Here is a 14,593-nt window from a genome sequence, read left to right as displayed (position 1 = left end):
AGGACTGGCTCCTTTGATTGATTTTGTTCCTTCCTTGACGACGACTGAAAAGGGTCTGTCTTGCGCCAGAAACGCCTGTAAGCAGGCAAAATCATACAGAATCCCTGACATTCCAACAATCAAACAATCTGCGTACAGCCAAAAAAAGTGAGGGACCCCTTGACAAAAAAGTACAAAAAATAGTTAGTGAGCGTGCTTTCTCACTGTTGATGATTCCAGCGCAGAAGCGGTCGTCGTTAAGCAAGACGTACTGTACCAGCTGCGAGGGGATCATCTGGAGGCAGCGTTGCTTCGAGACGAAGGGCAGGGAGGCCGACTGGAGGAGACTACTGGCAGGAGCCTTCCACAGGCCGCCCCAGCCCACCACCTTCAGCCGCACAGCACGCGAGCATGGAACACAGATGGGGAAGTCACTGAGTTCATGTGACCACACTACCATTTCCTACACTCCCAATCCCTACACTCTAAAGTGCCCAGAAACTGAGCGCCTTCGTCGCCCGCCCCGATTTATAGGGTGCCAAATGTCACCCAGTTTCTGGGCACCTTTGCCGCCTAGTCTCGGGTTGGACGGACCACTAAGGAATCTGCCTTACCCATGGCTCAGCAACGCCTGAGGTGCCAAAGATGCCCAGAATAACATAGAGAATCTTTACTGTACAAAATTGATCCAGGTAGCGGAAGAAGGGAATAACTTGACTTATCCCCAAATAAAGTTTTTATTTTATTATTGTACCTTGGAACTGTTTCCATCATTACACTTAATTCTTTGACTGAATTCCAAGCAGTTTGGGAGAAAATCCACATGGAAAAAGGGTATAACTCAACTTAACCCCTTATACGGTCTAAATTTCATTGGAAAATGGAGATAACTCAACCTTAGTCCACATGAGTCCGTTTGACAAATTGGCAAAAGGATATAAATCAACTTGTATTTTTATGAATCTTGTGTAAAAAGAATCAACTCAACTTAACCCCCCCCCCCTTAATTTTAAATTTCAATTTGGAAAAAAGAGCTAAATCCAAAAAATAGTACACCAGAGTAACATACACTTTATGCAGACTTTTGTTCCACTTGACTGGTCTCCAAATTGCTCTTTGTTGAGGAAATATAAGGTGAGCTGACTCTGTTTTCCATTTCAACGGAAAGCGATAAGTCGCAGAAATCCTCTACGGAGTGACCTTACACATTTGATTTTTTTAGGCACGAAGTAGCCTTATAGTATACCCAGGATTCAGCCGGCCCGAGATTCAATTTGTGTGGCCCTTTATGCATTTCGGAAATTTTCTATACGATTTTAATGAGACTTTGCAGACTTGTAGAACTTTGAACGCTGATTCTCATGCTGAAATCTGGTTAAAAAGTTGGTGGCCAATTTTGAGAAATTTGCTGTCAAAATCGCCGTTTCCATGGCAAAACTCGACTCGTCAAAGGAAAAAAAAGGGAGTGGGGGGAGCCGAGCCGGGGCGGACCAATAGCGGAGCTTCTTTTTGGGTCTGTACAGCTTACTCCAAAAGCTGAAATCAGCACGTTCGAAATGAAAAATTTCTTTGACTGCAGGTAGACAAGATGCAACAATAGAATTGGTGTCGGTTCGAACGCAGTTTTTCGGGTAGAACTATCCAATAATACTTCTTGATTGGAGTGTTTTTGGACATGCGCAGTAGGTTTGCAACCTGTTAAACAGTTTAACCAACTGTAGCATTTGAAATCTGTATCAATTTTGCTCTCTTTCTTGTTTTTTCTTTGTTTCCAGCTTGTGAAAATTCATATAAAACAAATTTTCAATTTTTGTGTGATGACTTTCTAAAAAAATATTCACAGAAAATTAGCAAAACAAAAGTTCTTTTTTTTTCTGACATATAGTCTCTCAAATATTCCTTTTTTTTCTGTCAATAAAACAATTTTGTTGTTGTTGTGATTCAGTTAGCACTAGGACCACTTCGCTCCACCTCGCGACTTGCAGTGCTCATGTTCCTCGAACAAGACTCACCTGCGTTTCGAAACCATCCCTCCCGAGTTTATGAAGTTTGTCAAACCAACCGTCGTGGTGTTGATACGTTGTAAGGGAGAACTATTAGACAGAATTGAAGAAAACATGACCAGAGAACCATAGCCTTTTGAAACAAGCCAAACAATGCAACGTCAGCAACAATGGATGGGTAGTTTTAATGCGCGACTGCTGGTGCTTTCAGCTTCGCGATTTTCGCAAGGGCGCAGACGCCGAGAAACTAGTTGCCAACCCGTGAAAATTAATTTACTGCATTCTTTCTGCCAAGAACATTTTAATAATGATGGACTTTAAAGATGTTCCATTGTCGGAACACTGCGGAACACATTCGCATTGGAATTTTTTGAATTTACCAGCATTTTGATTTCTATTTATTGTCAAGTTTAAATTTCGACGGGTGGCACATCGACCACATTGGTACCACTGCCATTGGTAGTCCCCTGAGCCACAACTTCACAACACCACTTCTTTTCTTTCTCCACACTCTTACACAATAATCAAATTGACTTCGTGACTCCTAGGATTTCTTGAAATCGTATTTTTTTCCAAAATTTTACTAATGCTTTTTGAAATTATTAACATCTGCAACATTCATTTGTTTTGTTTTTCCCTGCTAACAAATTTTGGTTTCTCCTGGAAAATGGCCAAAATTGAGTTATCCCCCTCTTCTGCTTCCTGGATCAATTTAGAGTGCACTCTAAAAACCCTACGAAGTGCTTGCTTCATGACGACGAAGAAAATGGAGTCATTGAGGAATTGCGTCGTATTACGAAGAAATGCTTCGTATTACGAAGGATTTTGCTTCATAATACGAAGCATTTCATCGCAGATTTTACAATGCCTTAATTTTCTTCGTATTACGAAGCGACTATTCGTCAAGTTTTTACTGTGTGTACTTTGTTACTTTCAAGGCGAAGCCAACTGTTTGAGGCCATGTTCAAAAATGGCACCAAGGAATTAAGAGTGCAAGACCTCGGGGCTTCGAAAACCACCGTCGCTGTACCACTGACCTAAAAGCCAATGCGAGGCCATTATAAAAGTTTTTGTTTCCGTCAGTTGTCCTGGAGCTGCAACCGCGGCGTCGTTACTCCATCCATTCATTACCGGGCGGCGCGCAGTGGGCCAGAAGACCGGTGGAGGCGGTCAAAATCCAAGACGCGTTTTGAGCTCCAGAGTCGCTAATCAGGACTCGAAACGAACGTGTAAAACCCCACCAATGGATTGCTCCCCGAACGAGGAATCCATTAATGGGGTCACACGTTCAGCTCGAGTCCCCTTTAGCGTCTCTGGAGCTCAAAACGCGCCCCGGATTTTGACCGCCTCCACTAAGAATGGAAGAGTCATGATCATGACTAAAATTTTGGGCGAGGCGAGTTCCTTATCACCCAAATTTGGGCGGGGAAGGTTTCCTCGCCCAAATTTGGGTCATAATACTACGGAGCCATATAGGCAGCTGATACATCTTACCTCACCACATTTTGGGCGGGGAAGCCTTCCTCACCCAAATTTGGGCGAGGAAACAATCCCCGCCCATATTTGGGTGATAAAGTATACCTCGCTCAAAATGGGGTACTGATCATCACTTTCTCATTCTCAGTGTCCACCGGTCTTCTGGCTTCTGGCCCACTACGCGGCGCGCTGCGGCGGCCACTCACCGATCCGACGTCCCCGTCGCGGAGTCGACGGCCCTCCATGCCCCAGTCGACGCAGGCCGGAAGCGTGGCGGCGGTCAGGTCCACGGCCGAGGCCATCTCCACCAACGCCAAGTCGCGGACGTGGTTGAGGCGCGGCCCGCCGTACCCATTCACGTGGACCTGCTGGACCTGAGCCAAATCATTTGCATGGGCGCAGTCCGCCTGCAGCCCGACCCGTCGCTCCGTCTCTCTCGCACTCGTGGGGCGTGCCCTAAGGGTGCGAGAGAGACAAGACGGCTCTCCGAAATCGGTCTGCTGTGGGAAAGGCGGGATGCTCGCTTCGAGGAATCGGCACCCGCGGTAGGTTTCCACCTCCGTTTCCACCGCACGCAGACTGACTGATTTGGTCGCTTGGGAAAAGAGACGATGACTGCAGTGAGTGCACTCCGAGTGCCTCTGTTGGCTGGTTTCGTTGAGAGGAAAAAGGAGACGAGAACTGCACGCCGGGTCGCTCTGATCCGAATCAGATGCAGGCAGGTTTAATCAGTCCCCTGACAACTGTGAAAATTTATCGTCACTTTATGACAAAAACGTGGATGATATTCTCATCATTTTCAAATTATGTCAATCTCATCACAAATTGATGACATTTTCATCAAAGCTCCTATTTATTGCATGGGCGTGACAACAATGTCATCAATTGTTTTGATGATATTGTTGTAGGCAAATTAGCCTTTAAATTGTCATCAAGTGACGACTCAAATTTTCACAGTGACCAGTGTCAGGTCACAATGACAAGCACCAAAATTTGGTGCACGTTTGAGTGCACTCCAACTCTGCACAATAGGCCAGAAGACTGGTAGAGGCGGCAAAAACTTGAGACGCGTTTTGAGCTCCAGAGTCACTAAATGGGACTAGAACCAAACGTGTGACGAGCAAATGGATTGCTCTCCGAACGAAGTCGGAGCTTTTTGTCGTGCTTTTTGTGACCACTTACAGGCGTTTCTGACGCCCTAGACTTAAAACATAATTATGTTAATTATTCTGTTAAAGGTCCACACACTAAATGTTTTTGTATAAATTTTGTACGAGACATCACAGTTTTTAGAGCACACGAACTTTTCGTACAAATTTGTACGAAATTTTGCACAAAATGGGGAATTTTGTGCAGTTTTCCGTACAAAGTTGTACGAAAAATTCGTGTGCACAAAAAACTGCGATATCTCGTACAAAATTATACAAAGCATTTTGTGAGCACACAGTTAACACGATATCATTCATACAGGATTTTAAATTGTAGGTGTTGCTCTCGTACGATTCAGGTGGAAACTATTTCTTTCTATTGTATAAATGAAAAAACTCACATCTCTAGTTTGAGCCTCGCTGTCCACCACTGCCCAATCCCGGTGCAGTTTTCCGACGACCGCTGCGAACTCCTTGGCGGGACGCAACCGCACGTCCTTGCTCGTGCCGGGGGAAGGGGCCGCGAAACAGTGTGCAGCTGTGGGAAAGAGAAGCCATTAACACGCTGCTTTCATTCACTACACTACCATTGCAGGACCGTGACATCACGTTGAAACGAATGTGACAAAATGTCACGTTCCTTTGAGCATTGCGTCATATTCGTTTCGGATCACAATCATTCCCATCCAAACGAATGTGACACAATCCTTAAAGGAACGTGACATTTTGTCACACTCGTTTCAATGTCACGTCACGGTCCTGGAATGGGAGTGATCAAGGTGTTTCGTAAGTAGTCGTTTCTTTTCATAGTTTCACGCACTCGTATTGTGGTTGCACTTTTGAGCAAGATCCAAAAATTCTGTCCGTGTGTACTTGTCCAAGTGTGCGTTTGTAAATGTGTACTAAGTAGACAGTTGGTTTGTAATGATGGCACCTAGTAGATCGTGCGTAGGTATTTGAGCTTCTGTAAAAGCCGAGCACGAAAGAAAAGCGCATTCCTGATCGGAATTTTACCATACAGTAGTCTAGCAAAATTTCTATACATGAAATACTGATATTCCGATACTCGAGGGGTCCTATTCAAAAGATCTTATCTGAGCGTTCTCCCAAGAGAATCTTGTCTAAAACGCAGGCAAATTTTTCTCAGTTTGACCATTTGGGACAGATACGAGAGTAAGCGGAATATATTTCTACATGCACTATTGACTCCTTTGATCTTTCATCTTCAGATTGAAGTGAATTAAATCGCAAATTATAATGATATGTAGCCGTATCAAATGATCAAACTGAGTGAAATTCACCTGCGTTTAAGATGAGATCCTCTTAGGGGGAATGCCCAGGTAAAATCTCTCGAATAGGACCCCTCGATACATGCATAGGAATTTTCCGATTTGTATAGGTTTTTTGCTACACGGATCGAAAATGTAAAGGAAAAGTCCTATACAATTTCCTATTACATGCATACAAGCACTTTCTCACGCAGTGTACCTGACACGAAGAACTTGGTGGTGATGAGCGTGCCGCCGCACACCTGGGAGATGCCGGTCCGGTAGAGGCGGTCGTACACCGCCACGTGCCAGGGGAACTCCACCGGCGAGTTGACCGCCTTGCCGCCCACCACCAGCGTCTCGCCGTTCCCGACCACTCGCCCGCATTCTGAAAACAGTGCAGGAGACTCTTCGCGGTAAGTGCCGAGGGGTGACCCACTGTAAAATTTTGAGTACAATGATGGTGTGAATGTGCAAGATTTCCGAAGATTTCTGGCGTTTTTGCCACAAATGTTGCCTACTTACAGGCGACTTTGTCACCTCAATTTGGAATGTGGTCAAATTTTGTACAACGAATGTGGGAAGCTGTTCCCCCCTCGACATGTTTGAGATGCACGGACCAGACGGCACGTGGGTTGGCCCGCCGCCTTAGCGCCTGCAAAGTGGCTATAGGGGCAAACCAGGGCCAATCAGCAGAGCCCAAAATGGACCATCGACGATTTGGCCCATTTTTGGCTCAAATGTTACCTACCCATAGGTAAATATCGGGGTAAAATTTCAGCCACCTAGGTGTCGTTTCATAGGAGTTATGGGCAATCTTAGTTTTTGACTTTTTTTCTTAAGTGGTTTTTGACCAAATTGCTACAATTTCCAAAAATCCCTCTCAAGTCTACAGTTTTGCCCCTAGTTGGCTGTAAACCCGTTCTCCAACGTAAAATTGCATGAGGAATTCGATTTCAGGGCCCAAACGGAGCCCTGGGCAGTCTATCATAGAGAAAAACGCCAATTTTGACGAAAAATCACTTTTTTTAAGGTTTTACGTCGGTGCGTTTTAAAGCTACACCCGAATCCAAACTTGGTCAACTCTATGCGGGAAATCGTACCTCATACCACCACCTAAAATAGCACGGCTCGACATTTGGGTGGTATGGGTATGGTTTGGGCGCTGCAGCCTTGGGAACTTTAAAATTAAGAAAAACTAGGAAATTCCTCCTTACGGCGAGGTCAACCCTCCTGCATTGGCTGTTTCGGGTTCAACTGAGGCCCCGCGGTAATATTTGAGTTTGAAAGGTCCTTCTTACCCCTCACTACCATCACTGACCCTCTGAGAAGCGCACTGAGGTCACTTTTGGGTCCATGGCTGCAGCCAAAATGACAGAATTGACGAAACGCTTGAAGGGTAGGCAACTTATCCTATGCGCCATGAGGGGGGCTGTTCTGGTCTAATAAAACATGTAGTCTAACACGAGGGGGTAAACACTTCAAGAAATCGTGTACAGACTACTCGGTATTACGCTGTATTACGGGTGTATTACACGTGTATTACGGCCCTAAAATGCCCTAATTTGGCACATTTGACCCAAAAATGGTATTACGATCACGTGTATTACGCGTAATACACGGCTTTTGTGTACAGGGTATTACGCGAGTGGTTACCCCCTCGGTCTAACATCTGCTTCTTTTATTTTGAAGAGGGTAATAATCACAATTTTAACAAATTTGGCAGTTAGATAAAATACTAAGCTAGGAACAAAACTAGGCTCATTATACATTGAACTAATATCGTAAATTGCTGATCATTACACTAAACTAAGAACACAACTTTGCTTAACCCATGGGAACTAGTCCAGACGACCATCCGGGAACACCGTTTCCGGACAAATCCGATTTTGCCTCACAGAATTGTCACGATCATGAGACACGTTAATTGTTTTGGAACCGCCTCTACGAAAGACGCAAGTTACTTTCGAACGGACCTCGTACGATGAATTTGGTACGGGAACATGATTCCCGGACGGTCGTCAGAGACATGTCCAGTCCGGGAACACCGTTCCCGTACGTAAAAGCGGCCCAGCAAGCTAAATGAGGGTATTTTCGGAATCAGCGGATCGAGCCCAGGCCATTCGCAGACTTTTCGACTTGGTTTGAGCTGTTACAACCAACTCGATTTTGACACGGCCCGATTCTGCTGCACGTCAAGAAGGCCGTGTGGAAATCGGATTGGTTGTAACAGCTCAAAACAGGTCAAAAAGTGTGCGAATGGCCTGGGGTCCCTCCGCTGATTCCGAAAATACCCTCATTTAGCTTGCTGGGCCGCTTTTACGTACGGGTGTTCCCGAACTGGACATGTCTCGGAGGACCGTCCGGGTACACGGTTCCCGGACTCAAAAACGGCCATACAAGCTTCAAACTGAGACTTTTTGCGTTTTCTTCCTTATTTTCGGAATATAAAATGATTTCGGTACTCATTTTGACTGAGAACCGTGTTTCCGTACTGCGTTCCCGCATCTTATGTCGTTCGGCGTCCACACGGGAACCCCGTACCCGCGTGAATGGGCATGGCCCTCGCGTTCCGGGGTTCCCAGATTTTTCTTCGGCTGGTTGGTTTTGTTATTGCATGATTCGTGCTTATATCAAGTCGCGAGGTCTGAGAGATGCATGGCTTGGTCAAAGCAGACTCCGGTCCCATAGCGGAAGTTTGCCCAAAACGAGTCCGGTCGTGAACGTGTTAAGCAAAGTTGTGTTCTTAGTTTAGTGTAATGATCAGCAATTTGCGATATTAGTTCAATGTATAATGAGCCTAGTTTTGTTCCTTGCTTAGTATTTTATCTAACTGCCAAATTTGTCAAAATTGTGATCATTACCCTCTTCAAAATAAAAGAAGCAGATGTTAGACTATGTTTTATTAGACCAGAACAGCCCCCTCATGGCGCGTAGGATAAGTTGCCTACCCTTCAAGCGTTTCGTCAATTCTGTCATTTTGGCTGCAGCCATGGACCCAAAAGTGACCTCAGTGCGCTTCTCAGAGGGTCAGTGATGGTAGTGAGGGGTAAGAAGGACCTTTCAAACTCAAATATTACCGCGGGGCCTCAGTTGAACCCGAAACAGCCAATGCATGAGGGTTGACCTCGCCGTAAGGGGGAATTTGCTAGTTTTTCATAATTTAAAAGTTCCCAAGGCTGCAGCGCCCAAACCATACCCATACCACCCAAATGTCGAGCCGTGCTATTTTAGGTGGTGGTATGAGGTACGATTTCCCGCATAGAGTTGACCAAGTTTGGATTCGGGTGTAGCTTTAAAACGCACCGACGTAAAACCTTAAAAAAAGTGATTTTTCGTCAAAATTGGCGTTTTTCTCTATGATAGACTGCCCAGGGCTCCGTTTGGGCCCTGAAATCGAATTCCTCATGCAATTTTACATTGGATTAAGAGTTTTCAGCCAACTAGGGGTAAAACTGTAGACTTGAGAGGGATTTTTGGAAAATGTAGCAATTTGGTCAAAAACCACTTAAGAAAAAAAGTCAAAAACTAAGATTGCCCATAACTCCTATGAAACGACACCTAGGTGGCTGAAATTTTACCCCGATGTTTACCTATGGGTAGGTAACATTTGAGCCAAAAATGGGCCAAATCGTCGATGGTCCATTTTGGGCTCTGCTGATTGGCCCTGGTTTGCCCCTATAGGCAACCCAGCCAGCATCCATGCATGCATCTCGTTTGTTGCCTATCACTGAGTTCGCAGGCGCTACACACTAAATGTCGTGGGACTTTTTTTGTCCCACTCTACAAACTGAAGTGTGTACTCAGTATGCATCTGTAGACGCATACTTGCAAGTACACACCTACAGATGCATACTTAGATGAGTACACATCTGCAGATGCATACTCAGCTGAGTACACATCTACAGATGCATGGCTGAGTACACACCTACAAATGCATACCTAACTCATCCAGGTATGCATCTGATGATGTGTACTCAGCTGAGTATGCATCTGTAGGTGTGTACTTGCAAGTATGCGTCTACAGATGCATACTGAGTACACACTTCAGTTTGTAGAGCATGAATGATGCAATTTTAAGCACATCCGGTGGTGATGCAATTTTGTGTCCGCCAGGCGGGACAAATTGTCTAGTGAAAGTACAATTTGCAGCAGGCGTCGGACAAAATGTGTCGCCAGGCGGGAAAAAAATTGTATCAGCGTCGGATGTGCTTAAAATTGCATAAATCGTGGGACAAAAAAAGTCCCATGACATTTAGTGTATACACAGCTCGATGCTCAATTGATGTGGCACAGCGTACCAAAACTCAGGCCGACTTTGTGTCAACGGCAGTGTACTTTTTGATTTCTGCATGATCAATTGACAATTTTATATTTAAAAAAAGAAAACTACCAAAATTGTGCATAAGCTTAAGAAAAAAATGTACAATTTTCGTCTGCTCAAAAAGCAAGTGAATAAAAGGTCCATATGAGAAAGAGTGCAGTGTGGCCTCCACTGCAAGGAAAAGTGTGACTACTACAACAAAGGTACAGCAAAAACTGTACAATAGAGTTATGACAGGGATTGTAGAAAGTACAACGAGAATTGTACAAACCACAACGAGGCCTGGACCGCAGAGCACTTCCATTGTACTTTGTACATGTTGGAAGTACAATGAATTCCTGATAAAAAAGATTGCCAGGAATTTGTGAACTTTAGTTGTGGTTTTTTCTTGCAGTGCGGTTCCATGCCGGTTCCATTCTACTTTATATAACAATTGTTGTACTTTGAAAGTACAATAGATTCCTGATGAAAAGTTTGCCAGTAATTTGTGTACTTTTTTCTTCCAGTGTCTCACACTTGTTGTTTTGGGACTTGCCTGGCACGCACGTGAAGGGCATGGGCGCCCAGCTGCCGTCCTCGCGGCACAGGGACTGGTCCATGGCGGCGCCGTCGGGCTGCGTGAGCCTGTGCGCGACGGTTTCCGGCAGGCGGTACAGGGGCTTGCAGGAGAACGCCGCCCGGGTGCCCGGCGTGGCGGGCACGTCGCACGGCACCGGCCGCCCCATCACCCAGCGGCACTCCACGTCCACCGTCCTGAAGCTCAGCGGCGGGCAGTGCACTGCAGAGCATGCGGGCACACACTGTTATCACAGTATATACTCAACGAAAGATCGCTTCGTAGTACGAAGAAAACCAAGGCATTGTAAAATCTGCCAAGAAATGCTTCGTATAATGAAGGAAAATCCTTCATAATACGAAGCATTTCTTCATAATACGAAGCATTTCTTCATAATACGAAGCAATTCTAAAAGGCACCACGTTTGAAATCCAAGAGGAAATTATTCCTTTTGTTTGGTTACAGATGAAGTAGCTAGGCTTCATGGTTGTACAGAAACAATCAGATGAGTGAAAATTTAGTCGTTCCAAAACATGGAAGAATATCATCATGAACAAAAGCGAAACAAATATTGTTGAATCGAGTAAGCGACAATTTGTTGTAGAAGAACAAAAAAAAACAATACAGGTTGTGTGCAAACAACACCTTTCCCATTATCTGCTCAATGAAAGTTCTTTTAAGTCACAGGGAAATTACCGTTATTAAAAGTAGAACCATGAAAAATAAATTTAGCAACAAAAGTACTCAATCAGTACTTGTCGCACACACTAAATATCATGGGACTTTTTTAGTCCCACGGTTTATGCAATTTTAAGCACATCCGGTGGTGATGCAATTTTGTGTCCGCCAGGCGGGACAAATTGTCTAGTGAAAGTACAAGTTGCAGCTGGCGCCGGACAAAATGTGTCACCAGACAGGAACAAAATTGTATCAGCGTCGGATGTGCTTAAAATTGCATTAACCGTGGGACAAAAAAAGTCCCATTAAATTTAGTGTGCAGACATTACAAAATCTTTTTCGACTAACAATACTTGTCGTTGACTTACAACATTTGTTGTTGGTCAGCAACTTGATTTTGAAGGTGGACTGTTAATATGTTATTACAAGAAGTTTGTCGTTGTAAAATTATCCTTTAGTTCCAATACGACCATGGTTTAACAAGCTATTTGTTTCACAACAAATCTTGTCGCTAAAAAAATTTAGCAATAAATGTGTCGCTAAGTTATACGACAGAATTTTTATCAGTGAATTGTTGCGCTACATTTGGAAGTAGACTGACGTTCTGAAATTAAGCTCCCGCCCAAGCTTCTCAGGTTTTGGGACTTTGACGTTTGTGACAGATGCCTGCTCTTACCGGCCTCGCAGTGTAGAGGTAGAAACGCCGCCGCTACCGCCACTGTCAGTGATACAAGCAAGTCCATTACGGTGTGGTCGCCCGTGCGGGCGGGGATGTCGTCACAGCTTCGGGCTTCGCCACTCCGCAAAAATCTTCTCTGCAAATAGTGGCAGATCATTAGGTATTAGGTGTCACCGCGTGTCCACACACACACACACACACACACACACACACACCACACACACACCTACACACACACACCTACACACACACACACAAACATCACAAGTGCTTAGCTGAAAAAAAATTGCACGTGCAATCAATCTTGACGTGTCCACGCGCAGGCAAAATTTAAGTCACACGGAAGCTAAATTTTTTAACCTCACCACGAAATTTTTAGCTTAACTATTTGCATAAGGTACATGCTAGATTTTTTCCCCTTTGCTTCTGATCTCTACTCAATAGCTGGTCTCAAAAATTAACAAATTCCGCTCGGCGAGTCTTTTTTACTCGTTCTTTACACCCTCATTTCAAAATTTAGGTTAATGTGAAGAGAACGAGTATTGTGCTCAAAATCGGTTTTTGTTAGCTACATGATTCAACTCGCTATGCACACAAGGAAAACCATATGTAATGTACTCATTTGAAAGATCAAAGCCTCCTCTTTAAGGCGTAAATGAAGTATTTTTCATTTCACTATGAAAGTTTTTGAGCAAATGAAGATTGAAAATGTTTATTAAAACTGGCTGGTGTCTAGTAATGAGAGGTTATAACACTTCGTTTTTTCGTGATTCATATCGAATTGGCATGTGCCATAGCAAAAATCCACCTCCCTGTGCTTTGTTTAACATTTTTCATTTGAGGATTATCTCTCTTAGCAAACAAATATTTAAAATATCTGCAGTTTTTCAACCTTCTTTTGGACGGCCTGCCGCTAACATCGGCGACCCGTGGCGCCACCACGCGAATTTCAAACGAACTACTGTAATGGCGGTAGAGTTTGAACGTACTTTCATTTCGAGCTTAACAATTATTTAACCACCTGACCACTTTTGATAACCACTAGACATCCTTCATTCACAAAAAAAATGTGTAAAGAACGAGTCATTTATTTAATATCAATTCATTGATATTTCGCACCATCCTTTAAACTTTTTTTCTTTACTTCTTGTTTTTTGTAAAACATTGACTGACATTATTGAAAGTTATGATACGAGGATTTCAAATGAGATTTCGGACTAAAGGGAATACCAAGCTAGCTCACAAGGGGCTGGCAAGTAAACTATCTTTCGTCCGAAAAATCTTTTTCCTGCTTGTCTGGGATGACTCATTCTATTTGCGGTCGACCACTTATGGCCCCATGCTGAGGACTTGTACAGACAGAGCTAGGCGTGTCTTACCTGGCTGTCGTCGGTCGTCCAAATCTTGCTCACTCGGTCCGCGTAGAGAGGCACTACACTGTAATCCTGTTTCCAGAAGTTAGACTGATACTGCGCGGCTTATCTGAGTGGCATTCGTACATAACAGCGTATCTGCTGTGGGATTCCCTACGAAGACACGTTGTTCTGTCAGATGATCACTCGTCTGATGAGCGTAAGTAATGTCAATCGGAAAACCACCGACCCCGGTTAAAGCAGACCCGACAAGAAACGAGAACTCTTGCCGGCCGCCCACGACCAAGTATTTCGCTGTCCAAGAAGTTATTCTGAATATTCGCCACAGATAATGTCCCTACGACACGTCACCAAATCTGTTGCACAAACAGTTGAACACCGCCGAGTTCCCGCCCGTTCCGCGATTACCTTCACTTTTGAAACGACTTATATTTCCGCGATGCAACGGAATGTTCGCGACTGCGAGGAGCGGTCCACGTCTCTTCGTTCGGTTCGCGGCTCCTCTCGACGGTGCGAGGCGTACCTGTGGCGTCCGCGATCGAGACGAGACTCGGACCAGCCACTCGCTGGACCAGCGGGAAGGAGAGATGGAAGAAGAGAAGAACGTTAATTACTCAAGTGGGGACACTGTGAGTGTGTGAGTCAGGGAGGGGGAGCGGCGAGGGAATGAGAGAGAGACAGAGACAGACAGACAGACAGACAGACAGACAGACAGAGAGCGCCGTTGCGCTGGTGGTGGCAGAAACAAGCATAGAAATAAAACGAAGTTTCATGGACTTCAAAAACGGGTTTGCACTTGACGAGGGACCAAAAAAATGTAGCAATGGATCCCCAGCCTTCCTTACACCGAAATTCACTAGTAAAACTAAAGCGTAGTTCTATGCTTCAGCCAAGCAGAGTTACGCTTGAAATGGATGGAGCATACACTGGAAATTTCCGAGGGGGAAAACAACTAGAATTCTAGTGTACGTTTCCCTTGAAATATCGGGAAATAATTTTGAAATAACCAGAAAGAACATTGGACATAACGTGGAAATAACGAATGTCGAAGTACCATGAAATGACGGCGTACAAAATTTTTCGAAGCTGTTTGCCCCTCGGAAGTTTCC

At 44.6% G+C, this 14,593-nt stretch overlaps 1 protein-coding gene across 1 annotated transcript in view; it reads right to left on the bottom strand.

The window, feature by feature from the left end:
• The window catches only part of LOC117654239 (phenoloxidase 1-like), a 30,806-nt gene extending 16,787 nt beyond the window's left edge, over positions 1-14,019 (bottom strand). Inside the window, exons 1-7 of the mRNA XM_034400548.1 lie at positions 13,491-14,019; positions 12,109-12,247; positions 10,734-10,976; positions 6,095-6,262; positions 5,008-5,144; positions 3,665-3,832; positions 205-367 (exon numbers count right to left, since the gene is read on the bottom strand). Coding sequence (XP_034256439.1) covers positions 205-367; positions 3,665-3,832; positions 5,008-5,144; positions 6,095-6,262; positions 10,734-10,976; positions 12,109-12,175 — 946 coding nt within the window. The 5' untranslated portion in view covers positions 12,176-12,247; positions 13,491-14,019. The remainder of the gene's footprint in view (positions 1-204; positions 368-3,664; positions 3,833-5,007; positions 5,145-6,094; positions 6,263-10,733; positions 10,977-12,108; positions 12,248-13,490) is intronic.
• Between the last annotated feature and the right edge of the window lie 574 nt (positions 14,020-14,593).

This window comes from Thrips palmi, unplaced genomic scaffold, assembly GCF_012932325.1.
Source record: "Thrips palmi isolate BJ-2018 unplaced genomic scaffold, TpBJ-2018v1 HiC_scaffold_10, whole genome shotgun sequence".
NCBI classification, from domain to species: Eukaryota; Metazoa; Arthropoda; class Insecta; order Thysanoptera; family Thripidae; genus Thrips; species Thrips palmi.
The sequence above is the reverse complement of the archived record's forward strand: the minus strand, read 5'-3'. Positions and strand labels throughout refer to the sequence as shown.